The sequence below is a fragment of the Pseudorasbora parva genome, chromosome 20 (assembly GCF_024679245.1).
Source record: "Pseudorasbora parva isolate DD20220531a chromosome 20, ASM2467924v1, whole genome shotgun sequence".
Lineage (NCBI taxonomy): Eukaryota > Metazoa > Chordata > Actinopteri > Cypriniformes > Gobionidae > Pseudorasbora > Pseudorasbora parva.
Window position 1 is genome coordinate 846595 of NC_090191.1, and position 25483 is coordinate 872077.

At 43.0% G+C, this 25483-nt stretch overlaps 1 protein-coding gene and 1 long non-coding RNA gene across 2 annotated transcripts in view; one reads left to right on the forward strand and one right to left on the reverse strand.

Moving 5' to 3' along the window:
- Nucleotides 1–1086: 1086 nt before the first annotated feature.
- Nucleotides 1087–25483, reverse strand: part of LOC137049866 (neoverrucotoxin subunit beta-like) — a 35447-nt gene continuing 11050 nt past the window's right edge. Inside the window, exons 3-5 of the mRNA XM_067428606.1 lie at nucleotides 9178–10887; nucleotides 2597–2632; nucleotides 1087–2353 (exon numbers count right to left, since the gene is read on the reverse strand). Of these exons, the coding sequence (XP_067284707.1) occupies nucleotides 1824–2353; nucleotides 2597–2632; nucleotides 9178–10887 (2276 nt within the window). The 3' untranslated portion in view covers nucleotides 1087–1823. The remainder of the gene's footprint in view (nucleotides 2354–2596; nucleotides 2633–9177; nucleotides 10888–25483) is intronic.
- LOC137049891 (uncharacterized) lies at nucleotides 14395–16029 on the forward strand. The gene is made up of 3 exons (XR_010899744.1): nucleotides 14395–15228; nucleotides 15360–15522; nucleotides 15632–16029. It is a non-coding gene; the product is annotated as an uncharacterized lncRNA (long non-coding RNA).

Sequence of the window (25483 nt, forward strand, 5' to 3'; positions counted from 1 at the left end):
GCTGGTGTGGCTATCAATAAAACTCCCCTTTGATGAACAGCAACGAGTGTCCTGGTCTTCTATTATGCACAATGCAGAGAGAGAGAAATAGAGAAAGAGAGCGTAACAGCGGGCAGCAGAGGACCAGATACACACACTCAACATTGTCAACATCAGCAGCCTTCACAAAACCAACGCTCTTGGTCGGAGATCCGTGCTACTTTCGTGTCAGCACGGAACAATCAGCAATTAAGTGAACAGGCTGATGACAGTAAAAACATTCTCGATCTTCCTTTTTGACTTTGGAACACTTGTTTTCGGTTGTGACTGGTTAGTCAGAGGAACAAACAAGGTTTTAGCAGAAAGGATGGTGGAACATATTTATGTTCTTATGTGTGAGCGCAAATTCATCTAAAAAGACAGAAGCTTGAGATAAAGATGTCACCTTTTGCTCATTTAAACAAACAACACGTTCTGGAATACAGTTCTTAAATTCTTCTAAAAGATTAAGTTCTCGAAGCCTCTTAAACACAGTGACTTTACTCAACACGCACCACTTGTCAAATAGAACGCCTTTCTCTCTGGCGAATTCAATGACGACTGACTGAAATTCTTTTTTGTTGCCTCTAAACCGCTTCCTATAAACTCATAAGCATGCAGGATTGCAGCTTTCATCATGTTGTAATTTAATCTTCTAAAGATAGAGTTGCACACACCTCCTGAGCCTTACCAGTTCATTTGCACTGAGGAAGTAAAGACCACACTTCCCTAGCCAATGTAGTGTGGTCACAATATGCTCAAACACACCAAAATACAAATCAACTTCTGCTTCTCAAAATTGAAAAACATCAAAGGTGTTTACTGCTGACCCAGCCCCAGATGGAGTGCTAGTAGTCTGCACTGGTGGAACTACTGGGACAGGTGCATTTTTAGCTGCGTTCAACTCAAGCAATATTTAATATCACAGGGAATGTTATCCTGGATGAGCCCCCATTACATTTTATGAACTTTTAAAGGTCTAGGGTTAGAATGTAACATTTCGATATTGATATGGCTGTAATGGAGCAGGCAGCAGAAAAGGCCAGACACAAAAGAAGATAATGCCAAATGATTTATTAATACTTAAAGCCAAAGCCACTAGTCAGTATGTGTGCACTAGATTTCAATGCATTTTAAAGGAAATATAAAAAGAAAACATACAATAAACTTATTTCAGCTGTAGTATTAATGTAATGGAGATACTCTATAACATCTCACTGGCTGCATCCGAAACCTGGAAAATGCTGCCTTCGGATCACACATTTGAAGGCAGGAAGGCATCAAGCTGCGTCCAAGTCTAATGTTAGCTTCACTTCCTGCCTCCTGAGAAACCTTCATCTGATTGATTTTTGAAGGCAGCGTACGTGTCCTATGCTGCCTTCGATATCCCCCAATCCATTGCTTTCCCTTCAGTGACAGTTGAGATGGGGAAAAAAGATGGCGTCCAGAAGTTGTGTTTGCGGGTCAGTTTGTGTGTAAATGTACGTTTTTTACCAACATATAACACTTCTGATGTCATTTCTAGCGAGAAATTACTACTGTAGTAATTAAATATGTGTTTAGTTCTCACCAAAGCTCTCTCTAGTTTGCTGTAGCTCATTAAACTGTTACTGCCTTAGAAGTCTGTCCGAAATTAGTTTCATGAGGTGCCTTCATGCACAAAACGCTGCCTGTAGAGTCATTGTCTGATGAGGCAGCGAGGCAACGAGTCGGCAGCCTAGGTTTTCGGACGCAGCCATAGTCACTGATTTATCATGAGCTCAAAGCATTATGGGTAGAATCTCTCATCAGTCTATCCTGATTCATCAAAACAGTTTCACTGATGATAGATGACCAACCCTAAACCCAGGATAGAGCGGCTGAGTGAATGTGGTCTGGACTGTGTGTATGAGGCTCATTGTGTCTCCAGAGACGCTGTAGAAGGACAGAGTTCCTGCACTGGGATCCACATACACTCGTACTCTATTATCTCTACAGCCAATCCGCTTCACAGGGAGATCAGTCCATATGTCATCGTGTCTGAATAAGTAACTGAAGCGAGGGCAGAGCAAACTCCAGGACTGATCATTACATCCAAATGCACACTCATCACCCTCTCCCTTCCTGCTGATGCTCTTATATGATACTGCTATAGCCACATGTCCACTGCACTCCACCTCCCAGTAAGAGCGTCCACTCACACTCTCTTCACACAACACCTGAGCCCAACACTCAAATCTGTCTGGATGATCAGGATACGGCTGCTCTGTGTTAGTGAGAGTAATCTCTCTGTTGTCTTCAGACAGATGGAGGTGTTCATTCACAGTGTTCAGATCGAGATTGAGCCAAAGTGAATCTGATAAAGAGAGAAAACATCAGAATCAATAATTATTTATCTGATCTTTTACTGTACTATAATCTTCATATTCAATAAATCAGCAGTGTCTTAGTTCAGTTTAATCTTCATTCACATGATCAACTCTAAAACTCTTCTGTCATGTTTTCTTTCCTCATCTCCAGGAAGAACATGAACACACACATAAGTGTGAAAAACATAAGAAAAACATAAGTTTTTCTGCTTGTGTTCTCAGTGACTTACATCGGAGGAAGTCGCTCCAGGTCTCAGGATCAGGGTCTGTGGAAATCAACAGACATGAAGAGTGTGATTATCATATCAAGAGAAAATTATCCTGAAATCCATTGCTAACACATGCGTAAATCCTCCAACACAGAATATATTTAGAGATATGTTCCTGCTGACGACTTCCGGTGTGGCGATGTAGGAGAACGCAGAATGGACTGTCTCCTAATTTTGTGCCTTTCATACACACCTTTTGCAGGGAATTTCACTTTGAAATAAGTTTAAAACCTGAGCAAGCAACTAAGGAAGAGTTTACCTAATAATCGGTGCACAATGAATAATCCTAAACAGAGAAGTGCAGCATCGCAGTCAAAAAAGGCTAGTGTTGCTAGCAAACTATTGAGCATGTTAGCTGGGTCATCTCAGGATGAAAATCAAGATTCGGAGGCAAACATGGATGACTCTCTTTCCATGACACAACTTAATGCTGGACTATCTAAACAACGGGAAGTTCTCAAAGAGTACATGGCTGCCCTGACACTAAACTCTGTAAAACCACTCCAGAACTCAGTGGATGCGTTATGTGTGACTGGTAACTCCTTTCAGAGTCGACTGATATCAACAGAAACCATGCAGGTGAAAACTTTTAGCATCTTGTGGCAGCGGAATCTACAAAATCACTTCCCTTAAGGCTCAAAAAATGTTGCTACTGGAGTATCTAGGTGACCTAGAGAATAAATTGCGTCAATCTAATTTGAATAGATTACCATTTTTTGATCTAAAAAAACATTTTTTTTATATAATGGTGAGAAATAGATCCCTATCTGCCTGACTCTAAATTCAGATACCCATATCTGAGATGGAGCAGGTTCGCAATGTCTCCTGGACCTTACAAGTTGGTCCAAGATGGGCTCCTGTAGGGGACGTTACCTTTTCCCCGCAGAGCCTTCCCTTTCTTAAATCCACGTCTTTACAAGAAGAATAAAGCAAAACACACAGCTCTCCTTTTCCAATCTCTTCCATTCAGACAGCTATAACCAAAAACAATGATCAACAGATGCATATATGGGTTGTCACTTGAAATAATGCTTTATGTATGTTTCTGTTGATGGATACACATGCTGGCTTCTCAATGATACACTACAACACTGTTTCCCAAACTTTAATGGCACCCTTAAAAAGAAATTTCAAAATTTTGTGGCACCCCCTCGCATACGTTACACTAGAGGTGTAATGGTACAGATTGCTCACGGATCGGTTTGTATAACGCTTTTAGGTTCACGGTTTCAGAATGGTTCGGTATTTGCTATGTTCAGGGAATAAAGGAATAAAGGACCTTATGTGTCAGCGCGCTACCCCCGCTGATGTCATCAGGTGTTTGAACTTTTCGCGGATTGTGAGCCTTCTGTGTGAAATGAGCTATGGCCGCCGCGGATGACAGGCTGTGTTTGAATGATCGATCCTGATGTCAAGCCGGTAATATTAGCTAACAAGCTGTGTTTTTTTCTGTTTCTTTTGATGTTCTAGTTGGTCCCTGTTTTTGTTTTTTTAATAGTATTTGTGCCGGTGATCTGATTTTGATTAATTTCACGATTTGCCTAAACGGTGACACATGAGTGCAGTGGTATCATCAATAAATAGTCAAATTGCCTTTTTGTCTCGCATATACTTTTTGCTTGGCCCCTTCCCAACGAACACGTTGAAAGCGAGGTTCGTAACAGTTTTGCGTACAGTGTATTGTATTTGTAGAGTGTGTCTGTGTGTGTGTGTGGTGATGGGGGTTGTTATGGCGACGGTGTGGGGTATGTTGATTTTTAGTGAAGGCCCTGACTGAAACCCCACGGTACGCTACTGAATATATATATATATATATATATATATATATATATATATATATATATATATATATATATATATATATATACACTATTTTTTTCTCCTTTCACCTTGGTAAATAAAACCACTGGACCGTGCATTTTTGTACCCAGTCACATATTTTACACTTCTGTCTGCTGGTACATCCTAACACTTAGGAGGTATTATAATAAATGCTGGTATAAATAAGAGTACCAATTCAAATGTTTATGTGCTTTTATTTTAATTTGCTTGAGTGGTGATGAAATATATTGCTCTTGTAAATACTTGCCAGCATTTTAAAGAAATACAAGTCTAGAAATGAATCAAAATAACAGCAAAGCAATTGTATGATGCTCTGCAGTGGTCAAAAATTATTATAAACAGTGAATTTTGAAGTGATATGTTCTTGAAAACTCAGAAATGTGGATTCGGACAGCAATTACATCACCACACCACCTTGGTAAGCGGCCCTGAGACAGGCAGTCCAGGGAGAACAGGAGCTGCTCTGGGGGAGGTGATTTTCGCATCTCTCCCCCACCCCCCTGGAGGAGGACCGGGGGGCCCTGACTGCTTTAACGTCTCTGGTGCTGGCTCTCCAGAGTCCAGCGGTACCCACATTTTCAATAAAGAGTAGTTTCCTCTCTCTCTGGGCCCCAAGAGGGCCAGGTTGGAAGTGTGCGACGCCCCCGGGCCTCGCCGCTTCTTTCCTCCCCTCTCCTCACCAAGGGACAGCAGTGTGGGCACCGAGACCGCCTCCTGGCCTTCTCACCCGCACTCTGCCCCAACCTGGAATACTCAGACAACACTCTGGGCCGCCTTCGGGGCTCCCGAGGCGGGTCTGAGTGTTCCACCTCCCTGCCTCCGGGCAGTGGGCAGCAGAGTGGGCACCAAGGACGCCTCCAGGCCTTCTCACCCACACTCTGTCCACACCAGGGGTGTTCAAGCAACACTCCGGGCCGCCTTCCGGCCACCCGAGTCGGGCCAGAGCACTCCGCCTCGCTGCCCTAAACAGGTACGTCTGTGGTTCCGCTTGTTCGGTTACTGGAAGCCTGGTTACGGCCCCCAGGCCATCTTGCGGGCTCATCCGTACCATCAGACTTGGCTAAGACTCCGGGAAAATGGTGACTCCATCCCCAGGTGGTCCAGCTAATATGGGACCTGTTCAGAGCCGCACAGGTAGACCTGTTTGCCTCTCCGGACTCGACCCATTGCCAGTAGTACTATTCCCTGACTGGGGGAACACTCGGCACGGATGCACTGGTGCACAGCTGGACCTGGGACCTATGCAAATATGCGTTTCCCCCAGTGAGCCTTCTTGCACAGACCCTGTGCAAAGTCAGGGAGGACGGGGAGCAGGTCTTGTTATTTGCGCTCTACTGGCCCAAACGGAACTGGTTCTCCGAACTAACTCTCCTCGCGAAAGCCCCTCCTTGGCCTATTCCCCTGTTAGTCCGCCTATTCTTTCTCAGGGATGGGGCACTCTATGGCACCTGCATCCAAACCTCTGGAAACTCCATGTCTGGTCCTTGGACGGGACGTGGAGGTTCTAGGTGGGCTACCACAGGCAGTGGTAGACACCATCTCTTCGGCTAGAGCCCCCTCTACAAGGCTCCTCTACGCTTTGAAGTAGAACCTGTTATTTGAAAAGACCCCCGAAGGTGTTCGGTTAGTGTCGTGCTTTCTTTCCTGCAAGATGGGCTGGAGCGAAGGCTGTCTCCCTCCACCCTCAAAGTGTACGTTGCAGCAATTGCTGCGTATCATGACAGATGAAGGTAAGTCCTTAGGGAAGCACAACCTAATCGTCAGGTTCCTCAGAGGTGCGAGGAGGCTGAAATATCCTTGTCCAAACTCGGTACCCACTTGGGACTTGGCTCTAGTGCACAGAGCACTTGAGAGCCCTCCTTTTGAGCCTTTTGTATTTTATAGAGCTTCCTGTCAATGAAGACAAGCATTGGCCTCCAACAAGAGGGTAGGGGACCTGCATGCACTTTTGGTCAACAAAATCGTACCTAGAAGTTGGGCCAGCCAACTCTCATGTCATTCTGAGACCCCGGCCTGGATACATGCCCAAGGTTCCTACCACTCCCTTTCGGGACCAGGTGGTGAACCTGCAAATGCTGCCTTCAGATGAAGCAGACCCAGCCCTGGCTTTATGTCCTGTCCGCACTCTTCGAGCTTACGTAGTTTGGACTCAAAGCTTTCGGGCCTCAGAGCAACTCTTTGTCTGTTATGGAGGCAAGCAGAAGGAAAAGGATGTCTCCAAGCAGAGGTTTTCGCACTGGATAGTAGATGCTATTGTTGTGGTTTACCAGTCCCAAGACGTGCCTTGTCCGTTCGGGTTGCGATCACACTCAACAAGGAGTGTGGCCTCTTCCTGGGCACTAGCTCGAGGCGCCTCGCTAACAGATATATGTAGAGCTGCGGGCTGGGCGACACCTAACGTGTTTGCTAGATTCTATAGCCTCCGTGTAGAGCCGGTATCTTCCCGCATTCTCGCCCCTAGTGGCCAGTAGCGCCAAGTGCCCGCTCTAAGTGTTGGCTTGCAACGCCACTCCCGCCCTCTGGTCCAGATACGTGCGTCTATTGTCTCCAGTTGTGTTCCCCGGAAACGGCTAACCCTGTCGAGCTCCTCTGTCACCCTTACAGTGTCAGACGTTGCGGACCGTATGCTGTGGAATTTGTGTGTAGGCTGGGTTCCATATGTAGCAGTTCCCTCACGGCAACCCCATATGTGTATTCTTCCACGGTACCAGCTACCCTACTTGGCTAGCCCTGTGTCTTTTGCTTGACAGAGCCCACTCCGTCGTCTCTGGGCGTGTTCTTTCCCCCCTGGAACCAGGTTGGAACCACCCCAGAGACTGCCATATGTTGCACTACCCTGTTAGTCCTTATGTGTATTCCGCCACCAAACCTTCCCTGAAGGACGTGGCTCCAAAGCGTACCATCTTCCGAGACGGGCACGCTTCCCAGCATTGGGTCTTGCAGAAACAGCAGTGACTGACCTCCGTGCTTGGAGCCCTGACTTCTGTACCATACTAGACGGTACAGTGTGCTCAAGCAGGACGCTGGAAGGGCCAGCCTCCTGGCGTTTTGGTAGGGATCCCAATTCGTCTGTCATTTCCAATGTATGTCAAACATGACAGACTGAAAGGAAACGTCTTGGTTACGTATGTAATCCTTGTTCCCTGAAGGAGGGAACGGAGACATACGTCCCATCGGCCGAGTCACTAGTTGCCTCCTCAGCGTTGCCTCCTCAGCAGAAAAAAGTGCTGATCTACCATTCCACTTCCTTATTTATACCTGCGACCGTGGGGTGGAACGTGGAATGCGTGGATTGTATGCCAATCCCCATTGGCTCATTTTTAACACACTCCAAGTAGATTGGGCTCTAAAATCAGATCCCAATTCTGTGGTCAGTTCTGACGTACGTCTCCATTCCCTCTTTCAGGGAACGAGGGTTACATATGTAACTGAGACATTTTCATTCTTATGCTGACGATACTCAGCTCTGTATTTCTTCACACCCTGAGGAAACTTGCCAGTTCACAAGATTAACTGAAAGCATAGCTGATATAAAAAAATTGGATGACCAGTAATTTCCTACAACTTAATACTTAAAAGGAAAAAAAATGAATTTGATTTTTTTTTATTGGACAAAAAAAGCTCCACAAGTAGTAACCTAGAATTCTGTATAACACTTGATGGCTTCTCTGTCAAATCCTCTTCAGTGAGGATCCCGGGTGTGCTCTTTGATAACAATCTTTCATTTGAAAGCCACAATTCTAGCATCTGTAAAACTGTATTCTACAATCTTAAAAATATATCTAAATTAAGGCACATGTTTTCAATTAAAAAGGCTGAGCAGTTAGTTATGCATTCATGACCTCAAGGCTAGATTATTGTAATGCTCTACTGGGTGGTTCCCTTGCCCTGGTTTCTTCACGCTCTGACGAAACTTACCAATTTTACAAGATTAATGGAATGCATAGCTGATATAAAAAATTGGATGAATAGTAATTTCCTGCAACATATTTCAGATAAAACTGAATTTTTAATTATTGGACAGAAAAGCTCCACAAGTAGTAACCATGTTATGGCAGCAGTGCAAAGGGCGGCAGTGGCTCAGTGGTTCATGTAGGTTGTCTACAAACCAGAAGGTTGGTGGTTCAATCCCTGGTTCCACCTGACCAAGTGTCGAAGTGTCCATGAGCAAGACACCTAACCCCAGCTGCTCCCGACGAGCTGGATGGCGCCTTACATGGCTGACATCGCCGTCGGTGTATGAATGGGTGAATGTGAGGCAAAAATGTAAAGCGCTTTGGATAAAAGCGCTATATAAATGCAAAAAGAAGAAAAGAAAAGTAACCGAGAATACTGTCTAACACTTGATGACTGCTCTGTCAAGCCCTCTTCGTCAGTGAGGAACCTGGGTGTGCTCTTTGATACCAATCTCTCATTTGAAAGCCATGTTTCTAGCATCTTTAAAACCACATCACAAGAACGGTTAGCAAATATCCCAGCACCACACAGGGGGACCTAGTGAATGACCTGCAGAGAGCTGGGACTAAAGTAAAATTCTTTAAAAATCAGACAATTCTATTTTTTTATGATAAAAACTACAGGCCTCTTTCATCTTTTTATGTGGGAGAACTTGCACAATTGATGGCTGACTAAATAATTTTTTGCCACACTGTATATATTTTAAAAAGAGAAATGCAAAGACATGTGTATATGACACTCACCTGAAGACGGTATGGGGTCGATCGTGTCACTGGCTTCACTCACTCCCACTTTACCCAATATCCTGTAGTGGATCAAGTACTGCTGTCCAGACTTCAATTCAGTCAGAGTAAAGTCTTCATCAGGTGTGTCTATGACATGCCACTGTTCCTCTGTCAGCTGCCGGTACTCCACTCTGTACTGCACAGTTTCTCCAGTTGGGGACTTCTGCAGTTTCAGGGACACACTGCGCTCCAGAATATCCTTCACTTCTGGCGGGGGAGGCTTCGACACGGGCTGGAACTGAGTGTCTGTCAGCTTCCCTTTTTCATACAGATGGATGGAGGAGCCTGGACTGGATGGATCGGAGATGGCAGACATAATGAATCGGTATCTCTTTTTATCTTTATTAGCCTCTGAAAAACTTCTGAAAAGAGATAAGTTCTCTCTCATCTTTAAGACGACATCAGTATTGTTGAACCACTCTTCTGATGCTTGAAACGTGATAGACAGTGGTTTTTTTACCACATCTAGCTTTTTAAACTCTTCAGATTCCAGAAACTCCTTCAGGGTTGAAAGATACGGGTCTTCATACCTCAGTGATGTGAAGGTCAAGCACACCAAAACATCAATATTAGGATCAAGGAGAACAGAGTTTAGACAGTCTGAGTCTTCGGTTTTGATTCCCTTCAGCTCATTGGTGTGAGAACTCAAGCTATTAAGTTCAGATTTTGCACCTTTTAGCCACTGGTTAAGCCTGTCAGCATTAAAAGGGGAGCTGTAGTGGATCTTCAGGATGTTTTCCAGCAACTTCTCCTCCATCCCTCCTCCTCGTATAGCAGGCAAGACCCTGGCCACTGCTTTCATGAGCACTGTTTTGTAAATGCTAAATGAGCTCTGAAATAAGCACAGCCTCTCTTTGATATCATTGAAAACATTCACCAGTGTTTTTCTGGACAGGTCGTTGCATGTCCTCTCTACTTCTCCCAGATCTTCTATTATAGCTTCAGTTTTGGAAACCAGACGTGTGGTGATTTCTCTCGCCAACTGAGCAGCTTTTGAATCCAGTAGAAAAAGAGGATAGAGCCAGACTCTTATTGGAACTGCATTCTGTGGATTCTGCTTCAGGTGATCAGGGAGTTTCTTGTACACCTCTAAGGCCTCCATGAAAGTGGTGGGGTTCTGATCAAGATGAAAGTCACCATGAAATCTGCAAGCAATGCTCTCAGCCATTTTCTTATCATCATCTGTCATTTCTACAGCTCCTTTCCCCTCAATAGAAAATTGAGGAATCTTCTTGACCATGACGTTCAGTTCTCCCTCAATCTCCTGCTTTTCTTTCTCTTCTGAAAATGTCCGATCAAATACCATGAAGGCCTGAGCTCCATAGAGTACAGCCGTGACCACATGAGTAGCAGTTTTCTGGTCAAACACCTGAGGGTAGGTGATTTGGCCCAGATGGCTCATAGTGAGCTGATCAAATCTGGAGGTTTCTTTGTAATACATTGTTACTCTGGACTGTTGGTTTGAGGATTTGGTGTCACACAGAAACTTGCCAGATCCTCCCACCTCCACCAGCCCTCCTAAGAAGCTGGCCTTTAGGGAAGCACTTACATCCAGGAGACTGGCCTTACTAGACAGAGAGTCATAGCAACTGAATTCAAAATATGTCTTGGGCTGTAGATGGGTGTCCAAATCTTCACTCAGTGACTTTTTATCCCACAGAGTAACACCTGAAATGAGAAATGACTTTAAAGGGTCATGAAACCCCAAAACACTTTTTTTGAGATGTAAACAGATATGTATATGCTGCACATCATTGAAAACACTAAGGGTACTCATTAATGGTATTCATATGTGAAAATAGTTATTTTTGCATTTTTCAGAGCGATTTCTGTCTTCCGGTTTGAAAAGCTTAGTTGGAGCAACGTCACAAATGCTGACGTCGGTGCGGCCTTTTCAGCCCAAGTATGGGCTGCTGGGCACATGCTGACGTCGACCGCTCCGAGCGATTCTCGATATATATTCATGACATAAAGCTCATTCAGTCCAATCCCTGCGCTGTTGTATGCATACAAGATAATTCAGTTAATATGCATGAGACAGTCACTTCTCTCAGGCTCGTCTTCCATCAGTATTGTAGAGATATGTTAGGGAAGTTTTGGAAGCAGCGTGCGGAAAAGCCACGGAGGAAAGCTAGGTGTTGTGCTGATACGAAGTAACGTAAGGGCGCCGAGCGAGCTGTAACCGGCGCCGTCTGTGGAAGCCTTTGCTACAAAGGCTCGGTAAAGTAAAATTCACTTGAGCAATCGCACGCCGAACCTGCAAGCGTTGACTATCTAATTTTGGTCAGGAGTGCAAAATAACCAATCTGTAATCTGTAGGCTAATGAACAAAAGCCACATCCTCTCCGTTTTATTTGTGGTCACAGCCATGCACTAAACCACATGTGTTTGGGCTCTTAGTGAAACAGTGTGCTGCATATTTGGACAGATATAGATTTAGCTGCCGAGTGACCGCGCGGATCGTCACGGCAACCCAGCGCGCGTCGCTCTGTGCTTCAGATGCGCGGTCGAGACTAGCCTCAAACCCCTTCGCTTTTACCCCGATCTAGAATTACACATCTCTATCACATCGCATGTTGGGTGGTTCACGTTCTCTTATCACGTCGGCGCGTTGTTCATCTTGCCAAACAGCGTGCATATTTGGACAAATATAGTTTTATCACGTTTGCAAAATATTTCGTCATGCAGAATAACATTTATTTTCATTTCTCACTGAATTATGCTGGTTTGAAGAGCTGAATGATTTGCGATCTCTGCTGCACGCCACTCATAGCTCTCTCATTCGCTGTACTCATCCCTCATTTAATCTCACTGTGGTAAACAATGCCAACGGGAACCAAGAACATGTCTCAGAACCGCTGTAACTGCTGCTATTGGTAGCTAATCTTAATGCACCTACTGACACTCCCCTATTTATGCAAGCCATTCCCTCTTTCCACACAATACCATCCCACCTTTTCACAGTCGACCACTCCCCTTTTAACAAGCTTTTTCAAATCGAAGGTGTGAAAAAACACCGCTGCAGCAGGGGGGTTTCATGACCCTTTAACAGTTACTTATAAAGGACAATGTACTGTTAAAGTAAAAGTGTTTTTTTAAAAGTGCACTTTAATTGTGTAGGACAATATTATGTTGGGGGGAACCAAGCAGTACCAAAGTACGGGTTTTGTTGCACTGTGGTACCGAGGTGACTCACGCCTTCCTAGTCTCTCATACATAGATTTGGATATGAAGATAGTGGTTCGTTCTTTCACTCTCTAATTCTCTGATTGTGTTTTCCGAGATCGTATTGTGTAAAATCAATGACAAGAACTGTTTCCCCCTTATGTGTATGTGGTGTATTTGTATGTGCTAAGTTGGTTATGGAATTTTTGATATATGAAGTTTAAGGGAGTTAAAGAGCTGCATTTATAATTATGGGAAAAAGGTTTTGGTAACAATGCCGTTAACAGCTGTATAACAGATGTGTATATATCCTTTTGAATAGACTCGAAAATTATGTTGGCATTAGTGGAACTGCTTTGGCATGGTTTAAATCGTACTTATCTGACCGTTATCAGTTTGTAGCAGTAAATGAAGAGATGTCACACCGATCACAAGTTCAGTATGGGGTACCGCAAGGCTCAGTGTTAGGACCGCTGCTCTTCACCCTGTATCTGCTCCACTGGGAGATATCATTAGGAAACATGGCGTTAGTTTTCATTGTTATGCTGACGATACTCAGCTCTATATTTCCTCACGCCCTGACGAAACCTACCAATTCACAAGATTAACAGAATGCAGAGCTGATATAAAAAATTGGATGAATAGTAATTTCTTGCATTTCCGAATTTCCTGCAACTTAATTCAGATAAAACTGAATTTTTAATTATTGGACAGAAAAGCTCCACAAGTAGTAACCGAGAATACTGTCTAACACTTGATGACTGCTCTGTCAAGCCCTCGTCGTCAGTGAGGAACCTGGGTGTGCTCTTTGATACCAATCTTTCATTTGAAAGCCACGTTTCTAGCATCTGTAAAACCGCATTCTATCATCTTAAAAATATATCTAAATTACGGCACATGCTTTCAATGCAAAATGCTGAACAGTTAGTACATCACTGCATGAAAAGTGGGATTTTCGTCAGTAAGCGGCACTGTAGATTGTCGTGGAAGATCAGGTTTACGACTGTACACGGCAGTTTGCAGGCGACACGAAAACTGCCGTGAATTGTCAGAAATTGACGTGGGCCTTGCTTGGCAGTTGTCCCCCCCAAGACCCCCCTTCCCTTAACTCCAGGTGAGGCTTTAACATGTAAATGAACATGCTGTGAGCTATACAAATGCAAATCAGGGTAGCAGGAGTTTTAACCCATGTGACATTTAAAAGGTATTAACTTCCTTCTAAGAAAATCTCTTAGATAGATCAGGCTCAGTGTAGCCTAAGTATAAAATCTTAAACTTAAGCTTGAATTTATATATTTGATGAAAGTATTCTAGATTATTTATTGTGTGTCATTAGCAATCAGTCCCCGTGAATTCAGTGAGACTCGCAATTTTGACCAATCACCGCAACTTTGACCAATCATTGCGGTCTCCTGCTAATAAGCGGCGTCATACATCAGCAAACTTTATATATTATATATCATTGTCTGTCAAAATTAACGTGTTAACGCAAATTAATTTTAACAGCACTACATTTATTAACGCAGCGCACATTTTCTGTTTGACCCCTGGCATAATCACATTCTCTGCAGTCTGAGTGGAATGCACTGCAAGCTCACTCTCGCTCAGGTAAATCATTAACACCATCACCACTTACAGTAAATGCATTTTATTGAACTAAATACATTATTTATATATATATATATACAGGGGCTGACATTAACTTTTTTGCTCACCGGCCACCGTGGCTAGTGGTTTTCCAAAGTTACTAGCCACTCAGCATTTTCACTGGCCACAATTTTGCTGTTTGGAAATTACATTGTATATGTTTAAAGTTGACTTTGGCATATATAAATTACTTGATTTTGAATCATTTTACTTTATTTAGAAGATTTAAAACCCTTTCAAACTTTCAAATGTAGAATGACCCCCCAAATCTTGTATATCAGCTGGGATGTGCAGGTGGGCAAGGGGTGGGCAATATAATAGATTATAATAGAATATAATAGGCTAATATGAGAAAGGTAATATGACAGGCTATGAGTTATTGTTATATATATTGTTAGGATCTTAATTTAATCTTTGTTTTATTATTTTATTAGTTCATTAACTAATTGTTATTGCTTCACTCTGCTTCTTAGCAAGGCTTTCCTCCTCTTCAGTCACATACTCATCCTATGGAAATGTTAAGTACACATTTAAAACTCACGCAATGCCCATACTCATCACCTCAAACGGCCATACTTAGCGCATGAATATGTCCATTTCAGAGTGAAAAGACCATTCTTATTATGGCCATTTGAGTATGAAAAGACCACCATTAATATGGCCATTTAAGTATGAAAAGATTTTAAAACTGTAGTTTTATAGGCACACTGTGCTTTATTTCATAAACATGCGAGCTCTGAGTTCTTTCATCATGCCCATGACCTCACATGTGATTGGAGGAGCCCGAAGTGCCTTCTAGCCCCCGTCCAATCACGTGCGAGGGAACGGGCATGACGACTCATACAGCAGTACTTGCAAGACGAGCATAAGCAGACGTTTTCACTCCTGTACTCAAAACCTTTCCTCCATTCCCTGTGTTTTTGCTACTTTGCGGTTTTGTGATCTACAATGGCTGGACGGCGTCTCCCCTTCAACTCCTCTGCATGGACGCGGTCAACCCCTTTCAGCCAGTCCGCAGACCGGCGGGAAGAAACAGCTGAATGCTATCATTGGGCTGCCGATTTTAACGAGCAGTTCACTTAAGTAATCTCCAGGTTGCTGTCCATAGACGATAGGTTGCTTGCTTTGGAGTCAAAAAACTGTGTGGAAGATACTAACTTTAAGAAGAGAAGACGAGTGCCCAGTCCTAAGATTGCGGTAAGACTGTTATCTAATCTAAAGTAACCTAAAGCAAAGCTTTTTAAGTAGCACAAGCTGGAATTAGCCTTGTAAAAGAACAAATGTAAGTTGCTTTATAAAACTGTTTTCTTTTTCTGGTCATTTTACAGGAAGCAGTACGCCGTCTTCACAACTTCGTCATAACACTCATTTAATTGTTTTCCAGCTGCATGTAAGACAGAGACAGTACGCAGGAGGTACAAACATCCAGTTCTTGCATCGCAGGCAGAAGCTGTGAAGAGTTCAGCTCGGAGTCGATTGAGAAGAAAGAGGGTAAGATTTATTAGATTAGATCCGTTTTTGGTCAGTGTGACTATTTTTCAGGTGCATTTTATGCAGTACATCGCGCAATACTGATTGTCTTTATTGGTTGTTTTTACAGCTGCTACAAGCAAGAAAGAGTGTGTTAGCTGAGGATGAGGTGGGCCTTTGGAAGTGCGCTACCATAGACCTGATGTCTGATGAGGAAGACGGCATCGTTCGCGCGGTGTCTGGATGGACTGTTCGACCAGCCAGGAGCTCGCCGAGCTCTGTGCCACGCTGCAATCGAGATTAGAGGCGATTCCAAAGAACAGGGCAACGCACGACAGACGTCTGAAAAATGGACTTAATCAGACAGAATGGCGCTAGTTACCTACAGCTCTGAAGCGGAAAACAGAGACTTCATGGTGCTGTAGGATTTTGGGCTTCTCGTGAGCTTCCTATTGTTGTGTGGGCAGATCTCAAACGTTTTGCATTTGGTTGTGTGTTTGTGTTTGTTCTAATAAAGCTCTTTCTTTGAATAAACTGCACGTCCCTGGCATATTTTCCTTTCCTCAATAAATGAATGTCCTTGATGGTTATAATAGCGTAGTCCATAGGATAACAATGACATGAATATAAAACATAATAGCATATCACATGAATATGAATATATACAATTAAAAAATAATATGCAAATCATAATTTTACATATATATATATACAGTGTTGCCACAGTTACTTTGAAAAAGTAATCTGATTACTGATTACTCCTTTAAAAAGTAACTTAGTTACTTTACAGATTACTTGATTTTAAAAGTAACTAAGTTAGATTACAAGTTACTTTATAAGTTACATTCAGCAGTTGCCGACAACACCGCTGCCGCCTAAAAATATAAATGACAACCGTTTTTGGCAACACACTTTATTGCATTTATGCCTGAGCCTGACGGCCCCGACTTTTTTACGCCCCTTTTTTTAGGCTTCTCCTTCGTTTTATATTTATTTTAATAATTAAAATGAACAATGAGATGTGCTGGTGGAAACAACATGAGACCATGATCAGAGGTGGGTAGTAACGAATTACATTTACTTCGTTACATTTACTTGAGTACATTTTTTGGGTAACTTGTACTTTTAGAGTATATTTAAAAATGGGTACTTTTACTTTTACTCAAGTACATTTCTTGTGAAAAAACTGTACTTTTACTTCGTTACATTCGGTGGCGTTCCTCCGCTACTGTCAATGATGACAGTTAATTATATATTTTAAAATAAGTTATGAATTGTTCGCAAGTCTCGCGAAACGTTGGAGAGGCTGCTTCGCGAGAGGTGGGTACGCATCACCCGCATAAAATTAGCGCGCGTTTAGTCAGAAGATGATGGCCGAAGCAGAGGGAGATGTGTGTGAGTTACGGCAGATCAACCGTACGTGGCCTCAAGTTCAGCCTGTTTTCAGTCAAAGATGTCAAATAGAACAGTTTCATAATGTAATGCATGCTGTGTGCACCAATATGAACGGACATCTCAGCATACATTAATTCCGGCTCCAACCTGAGAAAACAGCGGTAAGTGTAACAATGATGCCTATATTTGAACACTATTAATGGTAAATTGGTAACTATGGGCACTTTTCCTTTATTGTAATACTATTTCACACACTGTCCGAGTGTTTTCCTCATATGCTCTCTTGTGCAAGCATTGACAAATCATTTGAATCCTCCGAACACACGTCCACAAACAAACGTTCACATCTGCACATTTACATATCTTTTTTTTCTCATAAAACGAGCAACCTCATTGGCAAAATGTACCTGTGACATTTTTGCAAACCACAAAATACGTACCAATACACTGCAGTTTCCAACAGAAATGAACACTATCAGAAAAACTGCATTTTTTAGTCTATGGTTTGTAAACTAAAACATTTTGAATTTTGCGTCACACCTCCATGTTCTGCTTTTCTGATTCACCAGATTTGCTCGATAGCTCAGCTGATACAGATTTGTATTTGCAATGCGAAAAGCTTGAGAGCGAACCCCGTGAAGAACGAGTCATGATAAAAGAGCTCAAAGACAAGTTCTAAACACAAGCTAAAAATACATGGACACAATTTTATTTTTGTCACATTTGCTTTTGTTACCACTTTCGGGTAGGTTTAGTGTGGGTGTACGTTAAAAACAACGTAACAAAACATGTCAGATTCACGCAAATCTGTTCTGGAAAAAAATAAGCTTTTAGCGCCACCCAGTGGACATTTCACTTTGAAACTGTCGCAATATGTACGTATTGGTACATATTTTGTGGTTTGCAAAAACGTTGCCATAGGTACTGATGAGATCAGGCTAAAAACGAAACAAATTGAAAAGCCTAATGTAACATCTTGCATTTATACACATATCCGGACAGACAACAGTCTGCAGTGTATATATACATTTAAAGGGTTACTTCAGCGATTAGCATATGGCTTTGTATCAGTAGAAACCTTGGAGTATATTCAAATTATTGTGCTTTCCCCCCTCATATCCCCCTGAGATGAGAGATTTATGCATTTTATTTCTGGAAAAATTCCTCCTATGATGCAAATTGACGATTTTTGCATCATAGGAGGAATGTTTGCCCAGAGGCTAAAGACTACAGCCAGCAGAGGGAGCCATTACCGCATGTTTTGAATCCGCGCATGGGGGATGGGAGATTACACTCAGCTTGCAGGGACAGCTCAGCTTGCAGACAGGATCATTTAAACGGAGCTATAGTGAGCAATGTAAGTCTTTTAACTTCTCAAATTAATTTCTATGAAAGTTAAGCTTGCAAAGGCATGAACTGAAACGCGCCAGACTGAACTGGCGTTGTGAATGTATGCCGCGAGTGTAGTCGTGATTACCTCAGCTCTCATCACTCGTGCAGTTAGTGCTCAGTGCTGTGAGACTCGTGCGGTGACTCACTCATTATATTGAACAGTAGTGTCTTCTCTCTTCTCTAACTCAGTCACAGTAATGACGTTGGTGGCGTTGGGAATGGCCTCACAGGGCAGCGAAGCATTCTGGGAATTGTAGTCTTTTATCCCCATGGGACAAAAATACATTTTCTGTCTTTTCTCAGTCTAGAAGACACCAAATTCAAAAATAATTTCACATTTCTACTGCATTGATGACCCAGTTTAAATACAGATTCATCTTCCCAGCGCTGAAGTACCCCTTTAAAAATGGGACTGTATTTTTAAGAATGCATATACTTATAAAAGTATAAGAGCAAAGTATGTTTTAAAAAGAGCTGTGGTTAGCCCAGCACACCATTAATTTACACTGTTTAACCATTAAACACACACACACACACACACACACACACACACACACACACACACACACACACACACACACACATATATATATATATATATATATATATATATATATATATAGCTCTCTAAGTCTGAAATTCAGGGTTTTTGGATCTTATCAATCAGATCGAAAGTAACTAGTAACTAAGTACTTGAGTAGTTTTTTCATCTAATACTTTTTTACTCTTACTCAAGTAACTATTACGATTGTTACTTTTACTTTTACTTGAGTAAATATTTCCGTAAGTACTTGTACTTTTACTTGAGTAAAGATTTTGGCTACTCTACCCACCTCTGACCATGATAGCGTGCGCCACTGTAAAGATATGGCTCGCGCAGGGTTAAAGAGTCCGTTTCTTCAGAGCAGCTGCTAGAGTTATGGCCTTTTTACTACTGGTTCCTTCATTCATTTTCTCTGACCAGGTATCTATCTGATTGCGAAATGACCAGGAGTAGGCCTAATGCCTCCCGAGAGTCTTTCCAGACGTATTTAATTCCGATCACTCAAACAAACCAATTCAGAAGGTGCATGAAAGCATTTCAAACTAAACCGGACAAATGTAAATATCTGGTTGTTTAAACCACATGTGTAAATTTTACTCCTGGCAAATAATTAAAAAATAAATGTGTGAGAGCGTGTTATGGTGTAGTCAGATAGATATGACGGTGCTACTGCAACATCGCTGCAAATGAGTAAAGCAAGCCAACGCATATGGCCGTAAATGAAACTTTAAAATAAGTCACACAAAACACAATCATCTTCAATATAAATTAATGAGACTAATGATCTTACCAGTGCTTAGGTCGCTCTCTCTCTCATATTGCGATCTTTGAATTTGAAATGAGCTGCTGAATAAAATGCTGGAATCTTTTGCTTTGATGTGAACTCCGTTAAATGAGCATATACCGCGGGAATTGAAGATCGGATTCATATTAATTTTGCTGAAGTGTAAGGTAGGCTATAAGACAACCTGCATGTACTTTCTATTTTTTTTTTTTTTTTAGATTGTGTAGCCCGTTTCGTTTTTTTGAGCGCCGTTGCGAGCAGTAGGCTAATCTATCAGCCTGCCTCAGCTCGTCAAAAATTTATTTGTGGTGGTATAATAACTAGCCTACTTTGTTTTTAATGTCAAAGTAGTTATATTTCGTTTCGTTTCTTTATTAAGGTCATTTCGAAAAATGTTTAGAGCAATTTTTTGTTTGTTAAATTAAAGTTTTAATTTTTTTATGTGACGACCCAGTGAGTTAACCGCATGTTTAATAGCCTAGTCTCTCAAACCAACTCTTGAATTGCCTTGCCTATATAAACTTTAATTTAACAAACAAAAAATTGCTCTGAACATTTTCTAAATTAGGATAATAAAGAAACGAAACGAAAAATAACTACTTTGACATTAAAAACAAAACTGAATTATGTTAATGGCTGCAACAATGTAAAAAAATAAAATAAATAAAAAACACGGGCTCCAGCCGGACTCGGGCTGAGAATTTTGATAAGCTGTCGGTTTTTACTAAGGAAAATGACTAAAATAGTTACTCACAGTGACTTGGATAAGTAACTTTAATCTGATTACTGGTTTGGAAATAGTAACGCGTTAGATTACTCGTTACTGGAAAAAAGTAGTCAGATTAGAGTAACGCGTTACTATGTAACGCGTTACTGGCATCACTGTATATATATATATATATATATATATATATATATATATATATATATATATATATATATATATATATAATGTGTGTGTAAAATTATTATCATTTGGGGGTTTAAATTTATTAATTTATTACCCAGGTTGACCAATAGTAACAGATCTGCCAACCAATCACGAGTGATATTTCTTGTTTCAATGTAGTAGTTTCAACCAATACTGAGTGAGGAAATTCAAGCCCAGAGCTGCTATTCATATGCTAATTAGAGCCATTAGCGCCGGCGCCAGCATGCCTCCGCGAGCTCCACATACGTCATGGTTCGTTTCCGTCAATATGTGGCACAGACGAACGCGATGTTCACAGGCTGTAAACTGACGTTAATTGTCAAAAATCAGGGAGATTTCCGGCCGTTTACGGGGACGAAAATCCCACTTTTCATGCAGTTCATGCTTTCATGAGCTCAAGGCTAGATTATTGTAATGCTCTACTGGGTGGTTGCCCTGCTCGCTTAATAAACAAACTCCAGCTGGTCCAAAACACAGCAGCTAGAGTTCTTACTAGAACCAGGAAGTATGATCATATTAGTCCAGTTCTGTCAACACTGCACTGGCTCCCTATTAAACATCGCATACATTTTAAAATCTTGCTTATTACTTATAAAGCACTAAATGGTTTAGCTCCCCAGTACTTAAGCGAGCTCTTAACGCATTATACTCCATCACGTCTAATGCGGTCTCTAAACTCTGGCCAGTTGATAATACCTAGAATATCTAAATCAACTGCAGGCGGTCGATCCTTTTCCTATTTAGCTCCTAAACTCTGGAATAGTCTTCCTAGCATTGTTCGGGAAGCAGACACACTCTGTCAGTTTAAATCTAGACTAAAACACATCTCTTTACTATGGCATACACATAGAACATTTTTAACTTTCATTATTCAAATTAATTGACTGATTGTTAGGCTGCATTAACTAGGTCAGCCGGAACCGGGAACACTTCCCATAACACCTGATGTACTCGTTACATCATAAAAAGAGTGGCATCTACACTAATGCTAGTCTCTCTGTTTATTCCGAGGTTTACTGCAGTCGGCCGGATCCAGGCCGTGTCCGGATTGGATGGTGGACCTGCGCCTGGACATGACCAGCTTATCCTGGAGTGTCTGCTGAGTCTGTGTCAATGGGTGTCTCCTCTGAATTTGCCTCACCGGCACGTGATCCTCAACAAACTCGTCTCAGGCGCAATAATTCCGAACTGTTAAGTATTCATACTCTTGTGTAATCGACGCGCCATCCTATATGAACCCATCACTTGCGTGATACCCTGAAATTTTAAATATTCTGATCTGATATGATTTCTGAACTGTAAGGTTGCCAGAATAATAATCCTCCACGGTGTGTTAATAGGCCAGAGGAGAACTGGCACCCCGACTGAGTCTGGTTTCTCCCAAGGTTTATTTTTCTCCATCATGCCCTGATGGAGTTTTGGTTCCTTTGGTCGCCTTTGGCTTGGCTTGCTCAGTTGGGGACACTAAAAATATGATCTAAGTTATTCAACTAATTATACAAATAAAATGTATTGATTAGGTTTTATTTAATTCTATAAAGTATAATACTGATTTGCCAACTTTGTCGCTATATGATAAATTAAAATAAGCATAACATGTCCTGTTTGACACTGTGAAGCTGCTTTGACACAATCGTGATTGTAAAAGCGCTATATAAATAAAGTTGATTGATTGATTGATTGATTGATTGATTGATTGATTGATTGATGTGTATTGTGCTGAATGAGTAAATCTATGTACTGGTGGCCTCACTTTCTGGTAATGCTTTATTTGTTTTTTTTTAGGATATCCTGAAAGGTTATAAATTAGGATAAATGTTAAGAGAATAGGGGCATGTTGTTTAAAACTTAAAGGAAAGTTATTACTAAAGTTATACAGCAGCAGTTAGGTTTCTGACCTGTGTTTAACAATGTCTTATAAGTTGAACAGTTTTCCCTACGTGTATGATTCATGTTGTGTCTCTAAAGTCATTTAAATATTCATTCACAGCCAAAGAGGGTTTATGATTTAAAGTACTAAATTAGTATTATGGTGGATTTCTGGTGTTAACAAGAAAACAAATAAATGTGTGTGTATAGTGTGACACGTGTCCCAAGCTCTGGTAACCAAGCAGTCACACCTGAATCTGCTCATCACAGGCTGAGTGGCCACACCTGCGTCATATCAGCCTTAGGCTTTAAAAACCCGGCAAACGACCGTAGAGGTTATATATTTCTCCACAAGACTTGGCTAATGATATTCGCCCACGCACACCCTATGGCAGGCCCAGAACACAATCCAGCGCCTCTGTGACCGTTTCCACTGGCCGGGCCTGGAGGCTGAAGTCAAGCGTTTCTGTCAGGCCTGCCCAACCTGCCAACAGATGTCACCACCCTTTCGTCCCCCCAGCCCACTGATTCCGCTGCCCATCTTTGAGGTGCCCTTCGAGCAGAGTGGGATGGATCTAGTAGGGCTGCTCCCGAGGTCCGCCCGGGGACACGAACACATCCTCGTTATTGTGGATTACGCCACCCGCTACCCTGATGCCCTTCCCATTCGTATTGCCACCACGAAAGCTATCACCCAGGAGCTGTTTCTGCTATGTAGCTGGGTCGCCATCCCTTCCCAGATGCTGACTGACCAGGGCACCCGTTTATGTCCCAGATGATGGCTGGCGTTTGCAAGCTCCTAAAGGTCCAACAGCTCAGCACTACAGTGTACCACCCCTAGACCGATGGGCTGGTCGAGTGGTCCAGTCAAAGCCCCAAAGAAATGTGTGGACTGGCTGCCGAGGAGCCGTGGGACCGGGTCAAAATGTTACTTTTCGATATCCGGGAGGTCCCTCAAGCGTCCATTGGCTTCACCCCATTTGAACTCCTCTTTGGCTGACAGCCCCGTGGCCTCCTTGATGTCACCAGAGACGCCTGGGAGCAACAACCGGCAGTCCAGGAGATGCGAGAGCAGATCGACCGGGTCATGCCTGTTGGGCGGGAACACCTCGCCAAGACCCAGCAGTCCCAGCAGCGGCATTACAACCGGGCAGCCCAACCACGGGAGTTCCAGCGAGAGGATCACATTATGGTCCTGGTCCCCACAGCCGCCTGCAATGTTTTTGCCATCTGGCATGGGCCATACACCATTATAGAGAAGGTTGGCCGTGTGCGGCAGCCAGGAAGAAGAAAAGAGGACCAGTTGTATCATGTAAACCTCCTGAAGCGCTGGGTCAGGATTGGGCCATAACTATCGGCCTTCGCCATTTCACCTCCCGTGGTTGTCGACATGGACCCTTAGCTCTTGGCTGCCCAAAAGTCTGAGCTGCAACACCTGGTCAGTCAGTTTTCTGTTCTTGAATATGACATCCGCACACTACCTGGAGTCGTCGTCCGGCAGCGGCCCTATCAGGTCCCGGAGGCTCGGCGACATGCCATCGAAGAAGAGGTACAGGACATGTTGACGTTAGGGGTCATCGAACCATCACACAGCCCGTGGTCCAGCCCTATTGTCATGGTTCCAAAGCCCAATGGCACCTTCCGCTTCTGTAACGACTTCCGCCTCCTAAATGAAGTCTCTGAGTTTGACGGCTACCCGATGCCACGGGTCAACAAGCTACTGGATCGCCTCGGAAGGGTCCGTTTTATCTCGACCCTCGACCACACCAAGGGCTACTGACAGGTACAAGTACCCCATGCCCACGGCTAAAAATACCACTGGATCTTTAATGTTATGGGCCTATTGTTTTGCTGGAGGTCTTGGACATCTTGTTCAGATACATGGTATCATGGATTCTAGCAAATACCAAAAGATAAAAAATCAAAACCTGATGGATTCTGCTAGAAATCTTATAATGGGCCATGGTTGGATCTCTCATCAGGACAACGATCCAAAACAAACATCAATATCAACACACAAATGTGTCACTGAGCACAAAATGAAGCTTCTGCCATGACCATCCCAGTTTCCTGACCTGAACCCTATAGAAGATGTGTGGCTGAACTGAAGAGAAGAAGCACCAGCATGGAGCTGGGAATCTGAAGGATCTGGAGAGGTTCAGAATGGAGGAAAGGTCTCTGATCTCTATTCAGGTGTTCTCCAAACTCATCAGGCATTATAGAAGAAGACTCAGAGCTGTTATCTTGGGAAAAGGAGGTTGCAAAAAGTATTTAATAAAAGGGTACCAACAATTGTGGCCAGCGTGTTTTGGAAAAAAGCATTTATTTCATAATGTGATTTACCCCTGTAGCAAAGTTCGATAGTATGAGGAAGGAAGAGGACACGGGGGTCGGCTAGACGGTTGATGCTTGTTTATTAACTCAAAACTTTCAATAACACACACTGCGGTGTGGATTCATATAAACACACGATCACTTCCGGGTCGGCACTTCCGGCTTCCGGTAACTCAGTCTCTGTGGGTGTTTGGCATCAACCGTCCGAACTCTCTCTCTCTCTGGTCTCTGGTTCCGCCGAGGTTTTATACCCTCTCCGCGCTCATTACTAGAACAAGAGACAGGTGTTATTAATCTGCGTCCAACCCACTCACTTACCGCTCGTCCCGCGGCTCTCTCTCCCGCTGCAGACCTCGCTGAACCACGCCCCCCTTGCCACATACCCCCACCGCCCGACTCAGGCCGGGGAGCCGTCCGGCCTGCAGCCCCCCCCCCATTTCTGGAGAGGAAATCGGCCACAGCCATCTGAGCACCCGGCCTGTGGACCACCTTGAACTTAAACGGCTGAAGAGCTAGATACCAACGGGTGATCCGCGCGTTGGTATCCTTCATGCGGTGGAGCCATTGGAGAGGAGCGTGGTCCGAACAGAGAGTGAACTCCCGCCCCAGGAGGTAATAGCGGAGAGTGAGAACGGCCCATCTGATGGCCAAACACTCCTTCTCTATGGTGCTGTACTTAGCTTCCCTCTTGGAGAGCTTACGGCTAATGTACAGCACCGGCCGCTCTCCCCCC